Source organism: Anolis sagrei, chromosome 1 (genome assembly GCF_037176765.1).
Source record: "Anolis sagrei isolate rAnoSag1 chromosome 1, rAnoSag1.mat, whole genome shotgun sequence".
In the NCBI taxonomy this organism is placed as follows: domain Eukaryota; kingdom Metazoa; phylum Chordata; class Lepidosauria; order Squamata; family Dactyloidae; genus Anolis; species Anolis sagrei.
The window spans coordinates 327,929,741-327,951,280 of record NC_090021.1 but is presented as its reverse complement, the minus strand read 5'-3'; the positions used below and the strand labels follow the sequence as shown (position 1 = coordinate 327,951,280).

Here is a 21,540-nt window from a genome sequence, read left to right as displayed (position 1 = left end):
TAAATCAAACAAATACTTCAAGGCTTTGAATCAACTGGTGGCTTGCTTAAATCTTGTCCACAAGGGACAGGCAACTTTCTTCATAAACTGTTTCTTCCTTCTACAAGGGAAATCCTTGACCCCTCCCTGGGCAATGTGGCTTAAGCTCTGCTGGCATGGGCCCCTACACCCAGTCCAAATTGCGTTTTGGCTGCCGCAAGTGGTCCTTACCAAACAGAGTCCTTTAGTAGATTTCCAAGAGGAAAGAAGGTTTTCAAGTCCCAGCGAAGGCTGGCTGTAAAACCGTGGAGCTGTATTTCTCCAGCAAAAAGCTGGCTGTAGAGTTATGGAACTAAATTCCCCAACAAAGGCTATGCTGTAGTTATCTGTAGAGCTGTGGGACTGGATCCCCCAGCAATGCTGTAAAAGACGAAGCTTTCTACAGGTGGAACTGATTCACATCCTGTACGAAAGGCTTCTCTGTGTGAACTGAACTAGAGGTCCCCTTTTTCCCTCCTTAACCCAGAAAAAGGGGCGGAACTAAAGAACATAATGATAATTGATAGGTCATTGGCCCTATTATTGCTAACCAAGGGAAGCCATCTTATTGCAAAAATGCATGGAACTTTGGAATACATGCAAACACTCAATAGAAAGGAAAAGAGGTTGGAGCTCCTGAATTGCCATAGCTTGAGACTATGGAAACATGACAATTGTAGTTTTACAAGGTTTTTAGCCTTTTCTGCCAAAGGGTGCTAGTGCCTTACCAAACTACAAATCCCAGGATTCCCTAGCATTGTAAGGAATGTTCCACCGCTGGCTTGTTCTACCACCAGTGTCATTGAAGGAGATGCTGTGGCTTACCATCACTCAGTGTTTGAACAAGCCACCCCCTCCCTCCCCCCGGAACAAATGAACTGGTCTGGGCCAAATAGACTGGACCAGTTGCAAGTCTTTTTGGGAATCTTTCATCAGCTCGTTGGGCATTCCTTAAGGATAATTGTGTGTGGGGTGGAATAAACTAATTTTAGGTGGGGGTGGGCTGTGTGTGACAATGTTTCAAGGCTGTTGAGCTGCTATTTATCAGGGTTTTGGCCGTTTAAGCCCCTGGACTGTAAGACCTGTATTCGTGCTTCAGTGCAATGTAAGTTTGATATGTTTTAATATGTTTCAATCATTTGAAAGACTAGTTTAATTGAAATGTATGTGTTTTTTTACAGTTTTATAATATTGTGTTTTATTGATATTGTTATTATCTGAATCTGGCATTGAATTATTGCCATAGTTTTAAGCCGCCCTGAATACCCCTTTGGGAGTGAGAAGGGTGGGGTATAAGTACAGTAAGTACGTAAGTAAGTAAGTAAATAGTACTGTGACAGTTAAAGTTGTGTCAAACAGCATTGATTCTGTTGGAAATGACAACCTTCTTCAAGCCTTCTCTAGTAATGTTTATCTATGATCCTGTCACTTACTGTTTCCTGTATGTATGTTTTGATATGCAGCTTCCTTTACTTTATGGTTTCTGAGAAGTTATAAAAGGGGCTGCAGACCATATGATCACTACAGATTACAGAGAGACAGATTACAGACTACTTCAGACCTCAGATCACACACCTGCTTGCTGTTTTTGCTGTAAGAGATGTCCTGGCTGGATGGCACAGATAATTATCTCAAACAGCACAGACCTCTATACCGAGAGAATAGAGAATTATGGAAAAAATAGAATTATGAATTATGAATTTTTCTATAGAATTATAGAAAAAATAGACCCATGTCTGATTCCACAGCAAGCTGGCATCAGGAAAGGCAAAAGCTGCACATCACTGAAAAGCTGAACCTGACTCAGCACATAGAAGATGGTTTTGAAAGGCAGTAGATCACAGGAGCTGTCTTCATAGACCTGTCAGCAGCTTATGATACTGTAAACCACCGCCTCCTCCTGAAAAAAATGTATAATATCACAAAGGACTACCACCTCACCCGCCTCATAGGAAACCTGCTACAAAACAGGAGCTTTTTTGTTGAGTTCCAGGGCCAGAGAAGCAGATGGCAGAAACAGAAGAATGGCCTGCCTCGGGGGAGCATGCTTGCTTCATCAATGTTCAACATCTACACAAATGACCAGCCACTGCCAGAAGGGACAGAGAGTTTCATCTATACTGATGATCATGTCATTACTGCTCAAGCAGGGAGCTTTGAGATTGTTGAACAGAAGCTCTCCAAAACTCTAGGTGCTCTTACTGCCTATTACAGGGGAAACCATCTGATCCCTAATCCATCTAAAGCACAGACATGTGCCTTTCACCTTAAGAACAGACAAGCATCTCGAGCTCTGAGGATCACCTGGGAAGGAACCCCACTGGAGCATTGCAGCGCACCCAAATACCTGGGAATCACGCTGGAACATGCTCTGACCTACAAGAAGCACTGCCTGAATATCAAGCGAAAAGTGGGCGCTAGAAACAATATCATATGAAAGCTGACTGGCACAACCTGGGGATCACAACTAGACACAGTGAAGACATCTCAAACATATCTGAAACTGGACTGATAGGTTTTGTACCTGTATATGCTGAATACATGAAGGTTGTGAGTAAACCAAATATATATTTTTTTTAAATCAAAGTCTACTTCCTTTTGGTCTCTTGAGTGCATGATATAAAATAAGTTGTTTTAGATTCTACAGCGTATAAGCATCCCATAGCATAAGAGTAATGTTTTGAAATATGAGCTACATAATTATTTACTTCCTGGACACCAGTATGAGATGCTTGAAAAGGGTTTCTGTTGCATGTTAAATGTGTAGATCTGTTGGGTAAGTTAGATGGATATTATCTTTCATTTTATCACAGCTGGGTGTACTTCTAGGCCAGAAGCATATTTAAAAAACAGCTGCGTAAAGGAAATCAGCCTTATCTCCGACAGAGTCTGTTCTCTACCTGTCCTCTAGTTTAATCCTCATTCAGAGCACATCCGCACTTCTGCTCTCACACTCTTGCCAAGGTCTAGCCTTTAAACGTTTTTTGCAGACGCAAATTTGGAACCCATCCCAGATTGTTCAGTCCTTTCTGCCATCACTTCTGATTTACATTATAGGGGATGTGAAGGTGGCCAGTCATTGTTTGCTTTGCATTTGAGTTGGAAACAGGTGATAGTTTTATTAGAGGTTGAGAAAAGATGCTTTTTTAGGCCAGGTCTACATTTACCTGAATAAACCAGGTTAAAATTCTACAGGGCTGCCCTGATATCTGGTTGTGAATCCATCTGTTTAGCTACTGGACTCCCCATAGCACTGAGCGGGAAGTCCACTTTATTTGGTCATGTAGACACAGCCTTATCAAAGGCAAATCTGCATGTCTGAGTTTGCCAATAAAAGTCTTATATTAAACAGGGAGCTTCAGCCAATTCAGATGTTATTATTATGTTTATAATAGTCATAACATCTGGATTGGCTGAAGCTCCCTGTTTGAATGTGTGTGAACACAGATGTTCAGAAAAACACTCTGATAGAAAGTGGTATATAAATGAGTGTGAAATTTGGATGGTAAAAAGAGCTGACAAGAAAACCAACTCATTTGAAATGTGGTGCTGGAAGAGAGATCAATGGATATCATGGTCGCAACCTGTGCTGGATGGGGTCACACTCCCCTTGAAGGTACAGGTTCGCAGCTCAGGAGTTCTCCTGGATTCGTCACTGAGCCTGGAATCCCAGAATGCAGCGGTGGCCAGCTGCGCCCGTACCTTGGGAAGTCAGACTTGGCCACAGTGGTCCATGCTCTCGTTACATCTAGGATAGACTACTGCAACACACTCTACGTGGGGTTGGCTTTGAAGACTGCTCGGAAACTTCAAATAGTCCAACGAGAGGCTGCCAGGTTAATAACTGGGGCGGCATACAGGGAGCATACAACTCCCATGTTACGGCAGCTCCACTGGATGCCAGTTTGCTACCGGGCACAATTCAAAGTGCTGGCTTTGGCCTCTAAATCCCTAAATGGCCCCAGCCCAAATTACCTGTCCGAACGCATCTCCCCCTATGAACCATCACGGAGATTAAGATCCTCCGGGGAGGCCGTGCTTTCCGTCCCGCCATTGTCACAGGCACAATTGGTGGGGACGAGAGACAGGGCCTTCTCGGTGATTGCTCCCCGGCTATGGAACTCCCTTCCTGGTGAGATCAGGTTGGCCCCCTCCCTCCTATCCTTTAGAAGGATGGTAAAAACTTGGCTGTGGGACCAAGCTTTCGGGACAGTACAATAAAGCGGCAATAGGAAAGATGACCAGGCCAATTAGATTTGATACGGATGACTAGGATGGTTTTAAATGGTGTATTTTAATATTTTGATATTTTTTTTAAAATGTTTATGTATTGTATGTGAACTTGTGTCTCCGCATTGAATGTTTGCCGTGTATATGCTGTGCTCCGCCCTGAGTCCCCTTCGGGGTGAGAAGGGCAGAATATAAATGTTTTAAGTAAATAAATAAATAAATGGATAAAATGACAAATGAATGTGTGTTAAATCTCACTAGAATCAAACATGACTAGTGATATATTCTGGAATGGGTTGTTAAGATGATTGAAAGCCTGGGGGCACATCTGACACTTATTTTGCATCAATTTGGCATGCTGGATCAGCCCCAAAACGTGTCCCCACAGGGACTCCCATTCAGTAGCAACAAACATGGCTTGGGACCACTGGGGCCCTTCTAACACCCCATTTCCTTCCCAGATATTCTCCAGATAAAGAAACAATATTTCTGATGGACTGCACAGCTATATAGCACTATATAGCACTATATAATCAAGATGGCCAATTGAAACATTCACACCTAATTCCAATAGACAAGAATTTTTTTCCCCACCCTGGGCTTTCCATAGATATATAAACCCAATTTTCCACGTTTCCAATAGATCTCACAACCTCTGAGGATGTCTGCCATAGATGCTGGCAAAAGGTCAGGAGAGAATGCTTCTAGAACACAGAATACAGTCCAACAACCCAGTGATTCTGGCCATGAAAGCCTTCAACAATTATTGAAGGCTTTTATTATATACAATGCCATATTTTATTATGGCATTGTATATAATGGGACTAACATTTATGGATTTTGGTATCCACGGCGAGTCCTGGAACCAATCTCCAGCAGATACCAAGGGTTCACTGTATACTTTTTGAAAAGTTAGGCTTGTACACACATATTTCTATCTCTTCAGCCAAGAAATATAGCTCTAGTTGTCTCTAGCTCACATCGACATTTGTGCTGTTCTTTGGTGAACCCTTCCATAATATCATGTCTAGATCTCTTATTTGCTCTCAGTATGTGTCTACAGTCTTGTGACATAGTTTGAGAGATCAAGCTCTGCGGAGAGGTGGCTGCAGAAATCTTGCCTTCCAAACAGGAGTTTTAAAGATACATAATTTAGAGCTTTCTGGAGGTCTAGCTATTTCTAGTTTCTAGCAACATTCCACAGGATTATGCAACCTGATGAATTATTTGGCACTGGCAAATTGGGGCATGGTTTCTGCTCTGGTTGGTAATCTGATTTCTTTTTAAGACAGTTAGAAAAATACTCGCTTCTGAATGCCAGTGTGGTGCAGTGGTGTATATACTGAACTGGGACACTGGAAGGCCAGGGCTTGAATACCCGCTTGACTATGGAAACCTATTTGGTGACATTGGTTAGGTCACACTCTCTGAGAGTGCATCTACACTGTGGAATTAATGCAGTTTAACACAGCCTAAACTGCCATGACTCAGTGCTATAGATTCATGGGAGTTGTAGTTTTACAATGTTTTTAGACTTCTCTTCCAAAGAGTGCCTTATCAAACTAATAATAATAATAATAATAATAATAATAATAATCCTCTCTATCTATCCGGAGTGACTCAGGGCAGATTCTAAACATAAAAGGCTAACATTCAATGCCTGAATACAAAAATACATCCATACTAAAAAAAATTAGCAACCCAACATATTAACACAAATTATGACTTAACAACTAAAATTAAATTAAAAAAACACAACCTGTTTTAACACAAACCACCAAATATCAAACAGAAGCAACAATTTTCCAGTTCCTTGGGGCAAATAGATTGATCAATGCTCAAGGTATCTATTGAGCTGGAGGAGCGAAAAGGGCATGGATACGGATGATAGGTATTAATCAGAGGTATAATGGTAGTATTACCAACTCCTACTCCTCCTCGTAAGCCAATGGACAAAGGTACATCTTTAGCTGTTTCTTGGAAGCAGGGAAGGAGAGGGCCATTTTTAACTCCTTAGGCAGGGAGTTCCAGAGGTGGGGGCAGCCACGGAGAAGGCCCTTTCTCTCGTTCCCACCAGCCGTGCTTGGGATGGGGGTGGAACTGAGAGGAGGGCCTCCTCCAATGATCGCAGTGTCTGAGTTGGTCTATAGTGGGAGATGCAGTTTGTCAAATAGTCTGGACCTCAAGTCCGGAACTAAAAACTACAAGATGTGGCATCAAACTACATTTATTCTGCAGTATAGATGCACCTTTAGAGGAAGGCAATAACAAACCCTTTCTGAACAAATCTTGAATTTAGGGTTGCCATTAGGCAGGTATGGGCAAACCCAGGCCTGGGGGCCAGATGTGGCCCCTCGGACCCTTTTCTCAGGCCCGCCTCTCTCTCAACATTCTATCCTTCCTTCCTCCCTCCCTATTTTTCCTTCCATTCTTTCCTTCCACCCTTTCATCCTTCCTTCCCTCTTTCCTCCCTCCCTCCCTCCCTCCCTTCCCTTTTATCTTTCCTTCCTTCCCTCTTTTCTTCCTCCTTCCCTCTCTCCCTCTTTCTCTTCTCATCCTTCCCTTCCTCCCTTTCGTCCTTCCTTCCTTTCTTCCTTTCTTCTCTCTTTCCTTCCTCCTTCTGTTCCTTCCTTCTATCACTGGGCAACCAGTCCTCCTGGCAGGGAGTGCTAGCATGTGGCCACCAAGTTAAAAAGTTTGCCCATGCCTGCCTTAGAGTCATCAGATGTTGGAAATGTCTTGATGCCACACTACTCTCTCTTAGATCTGAGCACCTACAATCCTTGTTTTTCAAAACAACTTGAGTTTTTACTGTGTTGGCCTTTCAGTCTTTCATATGACTTGTAATGCTTCTATTCTTATTAGTTCTGCTTGAATTTGATATCTGTTTTGAGAAATGGGACTTTTCCACAGGAAAGAGTAACTAAAAGGTAGCATTTCTTTCTCTGAATTACATCTTCACCTTACAAGTGAGTTGCTCCCTCACATGAATTGTTAGATTCCTTCAGTCTGTGTCCATTTCCCCATTTCTAGCCTGAAATTGGTGTTACCTTCTTTGCTATTATCATAACTGGAGTTTTAATACCTTGTTTATATATATATATATATGAGGTTAGCAGTGTGCTTTGCCTTAGCTGGCATATTTATCTTTATATATCAGTAGCTTTGATCTCACTGTTTAGTGTTTAAAACTGGGCTGTGGCAAAATATTAATCCAAGATCCTGTTTAATGTTTTTTTTTTTTTTTATTCAGCACTATAGTTATGGCTTCATTTTACTCTCTTCTGATCTATAATGTCTGCATATAATTCTGCCATATCTCACCCAGGGTTTTCTTCTTTGGGGGAACACCAACTTCATACAAAGTAGATTTTTTTTCTTTTTACCAAAATAAACACAAATCTTTCGAAATAATGAGTAGTCTTGAAAGTCATTGTGCATTCCATACCATCTACAAGAATGTACTTATTCATTCCCTTTTGGCAGTAGCCTTCATAGCAGAAGATCTCATAGTCTGAGCCAATTTTCTCTGGCTCAGATTCTTTCTTTTTGGTGCATGGGCCACACCTTGGCTCCATCTAGCCAGTCTCTAAGTCTTCGAGCCACCAAAGATGCTAAATCCTGTCTGAGCTTGGAAGCTAAGCAGAGTCAGCCCTGATTACTATGTGGATGGGAGATCACCAAGGAATACTAGGGCTGTAGTCCATGGATTTTCTTGCATGAGGCAAGCAAACCATCATTTCAGCTGGATTGTCATCCTTGGAGATCATCCTTATAATATGATGCCATGTGCCTGTCACTGATTTCTCCCCTTCATTGTTTACATAGTTTGGGTCCAAGCTACCTACAGAATTGCCTTCTCCTGTACAATCCGCCCGCACACTTAGATCCTCTGGGGGTGTTTACTCCAACCCGCTAGAACCTGACTGGCAATGACCTGCCAGAAGAGATTTAGAATTTAACTTCACCTCATCACATTGAGGTCCACATGTCAGGCGGTAGTGGTGGGATTTGCTATAGAGTGTGAGTAATCTGATGGGCAGTGGTGGGAAACTGTCACCCTGTGCCCTGCATTGCTCACATCACTCCTTATCCATCCCATGAGGGGAAGTGTTGCTGCTTGGTCTCCCCCCCCCCCCCCCGGGCATTTACCCGTTTTTCTCAATGAGAACATGGGAAGCCTTCCGTGTTCTTGTTACTCCCTCTTTCAACTGTTTCATCACAATTTAGGGATGGAGCCCTGCTGGAAGTAGATGTACGTTGTTTGATGGGATCCGGTGGGCTCCGTCCTTCAAATGTGGTGAAAGTGTTGTACAACGGGGAAATTTACCAATGTAATGAGGTCGTAAGACACAACGAAAGACCCATCTCTTCTGGAAAGCCTACCAGTTTTTAATCTGGATTTTATCAGCGGATTTTAACTTATATTTTAACTCTGCATATCTTGTTGTATGCCTTTTATTATGCGATAAAGTCCTTAACATTTCAGAAGACCATGGCAAACTGCCTCCTTATTGAAAGCACTATGAAATTCATGGGATCATCATAATTTGACAGATTTATTTGGAGGCACAAACATGCACATCATCATTCAGAGATTAGAAAACTACTTCCTCAATATCCCTTTTAGATTTGGCCCATTTTCCTATTTTAACCTATGATGACACTGTTTCTAAGGTGTACTCTTTTTTGGCTCTTTGTGAGGAAAGGTGGCGTGTAAATATAAATATGAAAGCAGTCATTTATTTATTTATTTATTTAATACTTCACCTTTCCTCCAGTAGCTCTTTCTTAAATACAGTTAGTGGATATACTGGTCTGACTTTTGGACTCTGAGCTATGAAAATCCACCGAATGATCTTGGACTAGTCACATTTTTTCAGCTTCAGAGAAGGGCAATGATATCACCCCTTTCCAAATAAATCTTAGCAGAAAAACCCTAGAACAGGGTTGTCACTCACTGAACTTGACTTGAAGCAGTAAATCCCAAGGAGTATTGGTTTGACTCAATGAAACTCAAAAGAAGAGACTATACTTGCTGGTTGAGTTCAGAAAGAGAGGGACAACTGGAGGGGAGTTCCAGCATGACTCTATGGTCTGGTGGAGGACCTAGAAAATACTGTGGGTATTAGTCAACTATCCTCATTAGCTGGAGTTAAGGGTACAACACGTGAAAGTGAAAAACAGCAAATAAAAACATTGCTATTTTTTTAACCTGAGAGAACACCTGTGTAGGAATTTCTAGGTTCTCCAACATGGTCACCATCTACTGGAATCTAAACACAATCACATTGGAGGTCCTAGAGATTCTAAGAGTGGTGTTTTCTCTAGAAATGTCTAGGTCCTTCATCTTAACTGGACAAAAATGGCCATAGAGTTGCAGTGGAAGAGCTAGAGATTTCAAGAGAGAACATTTTAAATCAAATCCATCAAAAATCAAATCTGGTGGAGGTACAACTGTATACATTTCACACTGTTTTGATGTTTTCTTCTTTTTTATCCGACTTAAACATTAGCTTTCCAAACTCCTCTTGTATGTTTTATTGAGAAACAATCATTGTTGTGTTCACTGTGTTCAACCCATGTTGAAATGAGGGCTGCATGAGAATTTATTTACTTTTAACAGATTAATGAAGTGGCTCTTTGGTGAAAAGTCAGTTTTTATTTGTAGCAAACTCTCCTACCAAGGGAATACAAATCTTCTTACTCAGGCAGTGAGGAGTCATTGCTAAGTCATGCATCTTCCCTACTGAATCATAACTCTTGGCAAAAGCAGTGCATAATTCCTACAGGAATCACATACCCTTCCTATTTAACTCAATTACAAGAATAAGACAAGCACGCTGTTTATTGTGTAAGTGATGAATGCAGAGTTTGTGTGTTGATTACAATCTTCTCTAATGAAGTTTCCTTCTCCATACATTACTCAGTATCTCCATCACTGTGCAAACAAGCTGAAGCTTTCCCAATGTTTCCACCAATAAAGCATTCCAAGCTGATAAAGAGAAAACCCTGGGAGTTTGTAGGTTGGGGGTGGGGGGAACTCCCCTATGGAGATTAATTTAATGCACCTCCCTTGCTTGACAGGCTGACTTCATTGTTTCAGCAGCCAAAGCACAGCAGAGACTCACTTCCTGCTGAGACACAGTTGTTTGGTATTACAAAGAATAAGAGCTGTTTGCTATGGGATGGGGTAGGATCATTTTTATGAAGAGAGCTGGGATTCAGTCATTTTTGGTTCTTTTCCCCTGTGCAAAATACAGTTGACCCTCCATATGTGCAGGTGTAACTTTTGTGGATTTGACTAATATGCTATCTCCATGAATTTCTAGGTCTTCCAGGTCAACTCTTTGATCAACATCTGCCAGAAGTTGACCACAGAATTCTACTGGAAGATATAGGAAACATCTACACTGACCACTTAGGTCAGTGTAGGGCTGGATCACCCCATGGTAGCCAAACACAGCACAAAACTGATCTGGGATAGCACAGGGCAAAACCACTTTGGCCCGTGTTTACCGAAGTTGGGAGATAGTCCAAATTCTGGCCCAGAATTTGAATTATTTCCAAAATATAACCAGCCACAATTGTTCCTACTTCCATCTCATGTTTTTCTGGGCACAGGCAGCACAGGAACATGATATGGTATTCATTATCTTCTTCTGCCCTCCAGTTGTGACACAGGTCATACCTATTGGCCATCGTCTGTAATGATGTCACTTGAGATGCTCTGGGAAGGGAGGGGGAGAGAGGATATCTCTTCTTCCACTCCCCACTCCCTCCTTGCCCCATTGCACCAGCTGATACCACTGTGGGTAAAGGCCAACAGGTAGGGCCTGTGTCCAAAGGGTGGGAGGGGATGGTTAGGGTGGCCATCCAGCATCACCAAACCATCTTTGATGCCAGTGGGCGGAAAGGACTTCCACCTCCACAGCAACCAGATTGGCCCCAGATTATGGGTCAGTATAGATCCACCCCTTGAGATTGTCTCCCCCATTTATCTAGAAATCTCTAGGTCCACCAGTGTGTTTCTCTGGTTAGTTTTCAGCAGAAGTTGACCATAGAGCCACTGTGGAGAACCAGAGATTGCAACAAAAGCGTTTCCTCAAGATTTTTTTTTCTTCAATAATAAATTTTCCCTCCTTTCACAGGCATTCTGAAGAACCTATTCAACTCTGGATTGGCAAAAAGTAATATTTGGACTATTCACTTCACTTTAGGCGATCCCTCGTTGGACGAGTAAGATGGTCTTCCATCATGGGTTTCCTTGTGGGTCCGCATGTGGCTGTGGAGCCCTATTCTTGCTCTGCATCTTCTTCCGCAGTGAGGGCATTGGTTTCCAGGTGGAAGGCGGTCCCGGTCGGGGTTGGCTTGACGCGCCTTCCTCCTGGCACGTTTCTCTCTTTCACCCTCCACTCGTGCCTCCTCGAATTCTGCAGCACTGCTGGTCACAGCTGACCTCCAGCTGGAGCGCTCAAGGGCCAGGGCCTCCCAGTTCTCAGTGTCTATGCCAGAGATTTTAAGGTTGGCTTTGAGCCCATCTTTAAATCTCTTTTCCTGTCCACCAACATTCCGTTTTCCGTTCTTGAGTTCGGAGTAGAGCAACTGCTTTGGGAGACGGTGGTCAGGCATCCGGACAACGTGGCCTGTCCAGCGGAGTTGATGTTGGAGGACCATTGCTTCAATGCTGGTGGTCTTTGCTTCCTCCAGCACGCTGACGTTTGTCCGCTTGTCTTCCCAGGAGATTTGCAGGATTTTCCGGAGGCAGCGCTGATGGAATCGTTCCAGGAGCTGCATGTGACGTCTGTAGACAGTCCACGTCTCACAGGCATATAGCAGGGTTGGGAGGACAATAGCTTTATAGACAAGCACCTTAGTGTCCCTATGGATGTCCCGGTCCTCAAACACTCTCTGCTTCATTCGGGAAAATGCTGCACTTGCAGAGCTCAGGCGGTGTTGTATTTCGGCGTCGATGTTGACTTTGGTGGAGAGGTGGCTGCCAAGGTAGCGGAAATGGTCGACATTTTCTAATGTTACACCATTAAGCTGTATCTCTGGCATTGGAGAGGGATTGGCTGGTGACTGCTGGAACAGCACCTTGGTTTTCTCGATGTTCAGTGACAGGCCAAGCTTTGTGTATGCTTCTGCAAAGGTGTTGAGAGTGGCTTGTAGATCTTCTTCTGTATGCGCACAGACGACATTGTCATCAGCATACTGGAGTTCTATAACAGATGTTGTTGTGACTTTGGTTTTGGCTTTCAGTCTGCTGAGGTTAAATAGCTTGCCGTCTGTCCGATAGATGATTTCCACTCCGGTGGGAAGCTTCCCATCAACAAGGTGTAGTATCATGGCGATGAAGATGGAGAATAAAGTTGGGGCAATAACACATCCCTGTTTGACACCGGATTCCACCTTAAATGGGTCGCTTTGGGAGCCATTGCTGTCCAAGACTGTTGCCATCATGTCATCGTGGAGGAGCCGCAGGATGTTCACAAATTTGCTTGGGCACCCGATTTTTTGGAGGATGGTCCAGAGAGCGCTGCGATTCACTGTGTCGAATGCCTTTGCAAGGTCGATGAATGCCATGTACAGAGGTTGGTTTTGTTCCCTGCATTTTTCTTGGAGCTGTCGTGCAGTGAAGATCATGTCCACAGTTCCTCTGGAGGGGCGGAAGCCGTTCTGGGATTCTGGGAGGGTGTCTTCTGAGAGGGGCAGAAGGCGGTTTGCAAGGATTCTTGCGAGGATTTTTCCAGCAGAGGTTAGAAGGGAGATACCTCGATAGTTTCCGCAGTCTGTTCTTTCCCCTTTTTTGAAGAGGGTGATGATGGTGGCATCCTTGAAGTCTGCTGGGATTTTCTCGGTCACCCACACTTTTACTATGAGCTGGTGGAGTTGGTGTGTCAGCGCAGGTCCTCCCTCTTTAAAGATTTCAGCAGGGATCCCATCCGGTCCGCTGGCTTTGTTGTTCTTTTGTTGGCTGATGGCATTGCTGACTTCTTCCAAACTAGGCAGTGCTGCAAGCTCATCCCTGGTTTGTTGTTGCGGGATTTGTGAGAGGACCTCTTCGGCCACACTGGAGCTGCGGTTTAGGAGGCTTTGGTAGTGTTCTTTCCAACGTAGTGCAATTGACTTTTGGTCCTTCAGGAGTTTGGTTCCGTCTGATGAGCGTAGAGGCTGTATGCCATGGTTTCTTGGCCCATAGATGACCTTTGTGGCTTTGAAAAATCCTTGAGCATTATGGGTATCTGCCAGGTGTTGGATTTCTTCAGCCTTCTTTGTCCACCAGATGTTCTTGAGTTCTCTTGTCCTTCTTTGGACCTCAGCTTTTGCACTGGCGTAGATCTTTTTCTTAGCAGCACAGTTGATGTCTCTCTGCCATGTTTGGAAGGCTTTCCTTTTCTTGTCGATTAGCTGTTGGATCTCGATGTCATTTTCGTCAAACCAGTCTTGATGTTTCTTGGCTTGGTATCCAATCGTTTCTTCGCAGGCTTGGATGATGGAGGTCTTCAGTTTGTTCCAATTTGGACTATTATTCCTATGCTCTCAGGGAGATTTTGGAAATTGTGGTCCAAAAGCTAACATTCCAAAGCTCTGGCCCATTGTTCCATTTCCCTTCTCTGCTGGATGACTCATGGCTGAGTGCCTGTGAATGGATTCTGCCACACACACACACAAAAGACACCACACTGAGGCTAATATAAAGGAGGAAGACTATTCAAGATATGAAGCAACATGATTTCCTATTCAATTCAACCCAAGCGCTAGGATTTAAATCTGACAACATATTGTCCTCCACTGTTTGAAACATGGATAGATTTGTGACTCTGCAATTCTGGGGCTTGGAAAAACAGTGTGAGTTCTGCTATTGGTAGCAACAGACCAGATTGCTAGATCGTGCCTTTCCACCATGTGAACTAATATGTCGGGGTTTGGTAAAAGTGGGAGGAAAATACCAGTACCACCAGCTATAAACAGTGGGGGGAAATAAGGGCATTATCTCCAAAATGATAATTCTGCCATTCTGAATGAAATTTTTCTTTCAGTTCTCAACTTTTTAGCTTTGCAGTAATTTAAAACATCAACTAAACATTTAGAAATACAGTTTAGGCATCCAAAGAAAAATGGACCAAGGTCATGTGATCACAATGTAGATAAGAAGCTCTAGGTGTTATCACTCCCTCACTTTCTGCAATGCTAGGAATTTGAGGAGGGGCAGAACTTTTATTGGGGGAGCGATGCTCTTATTTTGCTCTTACACCTCTGCCTTCTGTCCAAATCATGCCACCCAACTGTAAATATGAGTCCGCACAGAAACATCAAGCAATACCAAGTACTCAGATGCAGTATGACTCCGCATCTGCAGGAGATACGCTCCTTGACTTCATATCTAAATGCGAAACTCTGGATAACAGCAAACTCTTTTGAAAAGTAGGACTTCATTTTGGAGGACCTAGAAAATACCTAAAGAAGGCATATTTTGTTGGATGTGGAGAATAAGATTGCAGATACCACTTCTGCAGAGATGGGGGTTGTAATGTACTTCACAGGATACTGCATATAGCTACTGTCCACATAGCAATTGGGTTTCCATTGAACTGTCATTGATAATCCATCTCCTGAAATAATGTTGGAAACTGTAGTTTATTAGGGATGCTGAGGGCTTTCTACAAAAGATCTAGGATTCCAAGGGTTTCCTATGGAAAGGAAGGTTTTCTGAGGGACCCCAGGGTCATTTGAAGAGGCATTTCTGTCCAATCCTCCATCTTCTTGAGCTTGTTTGGGGGAACAAGGAAGAAGGGCCTTCTTAGGAGCTGCACAGAGTTTAGAACTCCTTCTCCATGAGGCATAGGATGTTCCGTCTTTGCTCTCCTACTATGGCAAATTAAAACATACTTGCACCATCAGACTTTTGGGCACTCAATGAGATGGGCTTTCAATGATATATTGGGCTGTTTCAATTTATGTAATGAGTAGGCCATCCATTGTCATGGGGGGGGGGGGGGTGTTGTTGTTTGTTTTTACCTTTCTAGGAATCTCAAGGTCCTCCAAGGTAACTCTATAGTCAATTTCTACTAAAAGTTGACCATAGAATCACTCTATAGGATCTAGAGATGCCTAGATAAGTTGGGCATAGAGTTGCATTGGAGGACCTAAACATTCTTAGAGAAAACATATTCCTGAAATCTACGAACAATCAAATCTGCAAAAGGTTAAACCCACAAATGTGGAGAGCCAACTCTAGTCTTTTAATGAATTTTGATGCTTTCAACTTTTAATAACTTATATATGTATACTTTTACTGAAGTTCCTGTATAGTTTTATTTTAAAAAAATCTGTATAGTTTTAAAATAAATAAATAAATAATTAAAACATGTTGTAAACTGCCTTGAGTCCCATTATTAGGAGAAAAAGGGGGTATAAATCAATAACAACAATAAAAATAAATACTCCCATCTACCAAGATGTTTGATGCCAACCACAGCCATGTTTTCAATAGCCCCCTGGAACTGAAAGGGAATTAAGATAGTCATGACTCATTTCATTCTTATAATTTACAGTAAGAATGACTAAACCTGGATGCAGCCCATGGTTCTTTTTCATTGCCAGTGGGTACTGCATTGTGTTTGGAGGACTAGAAAATTTAAAACTCTCTTCTCAGTCTCTAAGAGGCATCATTTTTATTATGTTGAAGATTGCTTTTGACTTGGCACTCTTAAGAGGACACATCCCATTTATTTTAATGGATAAGTGTAACATAAGACAGGATCCAACTGGTTCCATCTTTTGTGTGTGTGTGTGTGTGTGTAGAAAGAAAAAGAAAAGACAGAAGAAGGTTAAAAATCACAAAAGAGACTGTGTCTTCTGGATTTTTCACCCCAGAATACCATGAATTGGACAGGTCAACTGAATTACAAAGCCCTAATCTAAAATTAGGGTAGCTTGATTTGACAATCCCATATCCATAGATTTCATGACCAAAACTGACATTTGGGTATGACATCTTGTCATGGCATCGGACTCCACTGATGTTATAGAGATTATATTACAAGGAGCATCTCATAATGCTGTTAGTATTCACGAGACATAGGCAACACAGTTGTACAAACTACACTATTTAACACCCCCCGTCCCAAGTATAACAAAGGCAGAAAACATATGCATATATATTTTCAGGATAATGCTCTTTTCCTGAGATTCCTTCCCCTGAAAACTACTGAAGATGGTTTAGGCCAGTGTTTCTCAACCTTCCAAATGCCGCGACCCCGTAATACAGTTCCTCATGTTGTGGTGACCTCCCAACCATAACATTATTTTGCTACTTCATAACTGTAATTTTGCTCCTGTTATGAATCATAATGTAATTAATTATCCGATAAGCACGATGTATTTTCATTCACTGGACCAAATTTGGCACAAATACCCAATATGCCCAAATTTGAATAGTGGTGGGGTTGGTTTGGGGGGGTATTGATTTTGTCATTTGGGAGTTGTACTTGCTGGGATTTATAGTTCACCTACGATCAAAGAGCATTCTTAACCCTACCGACAATTCAATTGGGCCAAACTTGGCACACAAAGAAGCCAACAGAAAATCCTGGAAGGGTTTGGTGGGCATTGACCTTGAGTTTGGAGTTGTAGTTCACCTACATCCAGAGAGCACTGTGGACTCAAACAATGATGGATCTGGACCAAACTTGGCACAAATACTCAATACGCCCAAATGGGAACACTGGTGGAGTTTGGGGAAAATAGATCTTGACATTTTGGAGTTGTAGTTGCTGGGATTTATAGTTCACCTACAATCAAAGAGCATTCTGAACCCCACCAGCGATAGAATTGAGCCAAACGTCCCACATAGAACCCCCATGACCAACAGAAAATTTTGTGTTTTCTGATGGTCTTTGGTGACCCCTCTGACACTCCCTGGCGACCCCTGCAGGGGTCCCGACCCCCAGGTTAAGAACCACTGGTTTAGGCCCTGAGATCTGAGAATCCTATCTAAGATCATATACGGCCTACAGAATCAATTCAACTCAAGAGTAAACCTGCTACATAAAAGATCTCTCATGCTGAGTCAGTTGGCTGGTCTCTTTGTTTCAGTTCTGTCCACTTTGCTTGGCAGCTGTTCTCTACTATCTCCAATATATATAATTCCCAGACGTCAAATCTTTTAAAATGGAAATGCAGACTGTGCTTGAGACAGTCTTCACTCAGTGCAAGCAGGCAACCACAGAGCTCCAGCCTCCTTCCTGCTTGGTTTTAATGGAAGTGAAAGATTGATTGGAACCTGCATTTATGTTGGAAGACTATGAAACTTCTCAATTGACTCTGATAGAAACAGCATCCCATCTACAAGGCCAAAACCTGCTCCAGCTCTGTGCCTGTTGGCCAAAGGACACCAGCGGGGACATTCAGCTTAGCTTGGCCTCCCTCAACAAGGAGCTTCAAAGCTTGGAACCAGCTACCAAGAAAGTCCACACTAGTCTTGTCCCCAAGATGATGGCATCAAGAAAAAAGCCTTCACTGAAGGGATTGAAACCAGAATCTGGAAGTTGTAGTTGTAGTCTCCCAAAGGACTTCTTCCAAGAAGAAGATGGCCTTCCAAATAGTTTATTCTTAATTATTGCATATATTTATATATATGTGTAGAAATGTTAATAAAAATCAACCCAAGAAACCTGGATCATCTTATCCATAGGACAATGTGAGTACTGTACTTTTATCAAAAAAGGAATCATTGTCTCATTTGAGTAGAGTGCTGAAAGTTGAGAGCTTAGTCTGCCCCGCTCTACTCTCTCCACCACGGCACCACTCTGGCCTTTTTGAATGTCTGGATGAGAAAATAATACTGGCCAATAGCAGCTTTCTCCCCTCTGCAGATTGACTTTCGGCTTATCAATGGGTCAAATAAAAATCCTTATTTTTGGCCTGCAAACCTGCCCTTGACTTATACATGGTCGACTTATACATGAGTATTTACCGTATATTCTCTGAATGAGAAAGATGGGCAAAGCCCTGTCTGAACAAGTGAGCAATACAAGGATATACTACTTCTGTGAGCTAGGCACATATAGACTGCTAAAAAGTGAAATAACGATCATGTTCTAAAGTCAAAATAGGTTCAGATCTCTGAGGGATGGGGAAAAGCTTACTCCAAGAGGGAGTCACTGATTGGCCAGTTCCCATAAAATCTAAAGCTGGAAAATATTAGTATGCAGACAGGGATCACCTAATCAAAATATTATCCTGGGATTAGAGAAGGGATAAAGTATGTTTTGCTCTTCCTTGCCGAGAGAAAGCCATAACCCCAGGCCCCATGGAGAAATTATCAACAGGATGTCTCCATGCAGTCAAGTTCCTGCTTTACATCAGAAAGAAGGGGTGATAAAGTGAGCCCCCATAAATTCCAGTGCATTAGGAGGCAGGATCAGAACAGGCTTGTTATACACACACACACATACGCACGAGCAATACAGCAGATATTATAATAACACATGCATTCAGTATGCTCCCTTCAAGAGCTCTCCAACTTGCATTGCATATGTCTTTGTTTTGCGTAAGTGTTTTACAAGCATCTTGTAAAATCATTTTTCAGACTGCATGACTTTTATCTAAAATGACAAAACAAATTTCTGTGGGACAAAGATTAGTTTGTTAACACTGATTTCATAAGAAATAGAGATAGCACTTTAGCGTATCATCCGACTCTCTCATTTAATCACCGACCTTCTCTGCCAGTTCATAACACTTTCCCGATATATCAAATAAATAGTTTCCTGACAGCCTCCAAGACAATTGCATTTCTTGTCTCTAGAACAGATGGGTCAATTACTGCTGTATTTTGGGGGTAGAATGGGGGATATTTTGCATTACAGATCTGATTATGATTATCAGGCAAACTGGGTATCTGCTTTGCTCTGTTAAGAGAGGACAACAAGTCAAGAGCTTGTTGCCCTTGTGTGGTATTGTGTGGCATTATTATTATTATTATTATTATTATTATTATTATCATTGCATGTCAATAACAAGAAAAACAAGCTCTAGCAAGTTTTATTCCTCTCGATATTTCACTTTCCATTCCTTTTTTTCTTTAACTCCATCATCCTTGGGCAGACCATTTTAAAAAAACCCCACAAACAATACATAAAGAATGTGGGTTGTTACTCTATTAATAATAATTATAGAGTAAAATAATGTAAATGTTAATAATAATAATAATAATAATAATGTAAAATGATAAATGTAATAATAATAATAACAACAACAAAGTAAAATAATAATAAAAAACTTTGAGCTGTTGTAAGTTTTCCAGGCTGCATGGCCATTATTATTATTTATTATTAAACTTTATTTATACCCCGCTACCATCTCCCCAAGGGATTCGGTGCGGCTTACATGAGGTCGAGCCATGTTTCAGACGCATTCTCTCCTGACATTTCACCTGCATCTATGGCAGCCATCCTTAGAGGTTGAAGTCTGCTGGAAACTAGGAAAATTGGGTTTCTATATCTGAAAGTCCCAGGGTGGGAGAAAGAACTCTTGTCTGATTGAGGTAGGTGTGACATTCTACAGATATATAAACCCCATTTTCCTAGTTTCCAACAGACCTCACAACCTCTGAGGATACCCACCACAGATGCAGGTGAAATGTCAGGAGAGAATGCTTCTGGAACATGGCCATACAGCCCAGAAAACTCACATCCCAGTGATTCCAGCCATGAATGCCTTCGACAATACAGTAATACATAAAGAACTTTATAAAAAGAAGAGCACCCTTGGGCATGCACAGAGTTTCTTCCCCTTGCCAGCCCAAACCTGAGTTTCCCCACACAGTTAGGACTGAGAAGCAAGGTATCCCATATTGTCTGAAATCCCAACTATTTTAAAATAATTAAACAGTCTTCCATCTCCTCCCTTAAGATGATTTGTCGAACGCAGCCTAAAATTATATTTGAAACTTCCAAAGTTCGTTGTTTACGGTGGCACTCCGTTGCCACCTCCAAGCCTTACACTTGTACTTTCATACCTCTAAGTTTCATTTCTGTTGCACATCAACTCCAACAATTAAGGAGGAGAAACATTGAACGTCGACATATTCAAAACATATACAACATATATTTTTCAGTTTTGCAGTTGGAAAAGCCAGCGTGAGCAGTTTTTACATTGTGCCATGCACAGTGCTCTAAAATTTCTAGGAAGGAGGGAGTGAAATTGAAGGCATGCAGTTAAGAGGGAGAAGGCTGATATTCCTAAGTGAAGGGAGGGGAAAACAAATAAAAGAAACACCATGGAGCTGAAATTATACACATTGCCGAAGATTTGAAAAGTGACTTTGGCGCATCCTGGGAAGGTGATGGGAAAAGTTTCGCCTGGGCGAATGTCACAGCTGGACTCTGGATTCCTTATCTGATCCATGCAGTATCTGGGAGAAGCCACACCCTAAAAGCTGCAGCAATGGCTTCGCAAAGGAAAGAGATGCAGCCAGCAAAGGCATAGCAAAACAGCAGCAGCATAGCAGGAAAGTACAGTATAGGGGAGGAAAAAAAGGTAAGCCCACCACTGGCTGGAGATCCGGGCCAGTTAGGAAGTACTAGATGAAAGCAGTCGCACATCTTGGTGGGTTGTGTTGGCACAGCAATATCAGAGAAAGAGAAAGAAAGGAAGAGAGTGGCAGGCTAACAGCCTCTGTTCCCTTTCCAGAGGCTTTGTCTCTAGTCTTTTGTAGAATCAGTCCACAGTGAAGAAAACGCAAGGTTTGTGATTTTCTGAGATGCGGCTATGATAGAGTGATGCGCCGACACATCCTCCAGTCGTCAGGAAAAGCAAAATCTACATCCCTCCCTGGACGAGGCATAAATGGTCCAGCTCTGCTCTGCACTGCATGCCTGCTTTCTTGCAGCCTCACAGAGCCGAAGGTTTTAGGTCATTGCAGACAAAGGGAGTGGTGTGTCGGATGGTGTGACTCCTCCTTGCAGGGACCCAAAAGACTCCCAGTGAAACTGACTGAAGATGGCCAGTTCCAGGCACTCACCTGATTGGCTACGGCTCGCCTATGAAAACCAAAAGCTACGAGAGCAGACGGGCACTTGGGGAGCTAGGGATGCAGTTAGTGTTTTCAGGGAAAGATGCTCCAGAGCAGAGGGACCAAAACAATGTGAAGTTTTATTGCTAGGTCGAAAGCTCTGCATATCAGAGCTTTGGAAATCTTGAGCTGAAGGTTGGAATATTTTTAAAACTCGAAAGCTTCATAATAACAGCACACACACACATGTATAATCACATTTTGAAGCT

The 21,540-nt window shown here is 42.4% G+C and overlaps 1 protein-coding gene across 1 annotated transcript in view; it reads right to left on the bottom strand.

The window, feature by feature from the left end:
* AHNAK2 (AHNAK nucleoprotein 2) overlaps window positions 1-21,246 on the bottom strand; it is a 134,726-nt gene extending 113,480 nt beyond the window's left edge. Inside the window, exon 1 of the mRNA XM_060754747.2 lies at window positions 20,807-21,246. Within this exon, the coding sequence (XP_060610730.2) occupies window positions 20,807-20,861 (55 nt within the window). The 5' untranslated portion in view covers window positions 20,862-21,246. The remainder of the gene's footprint in view (window positions 1-20,806) is intronic.
* Window positions 21,247-21,540: the final 294 nt, after the last annotated feature.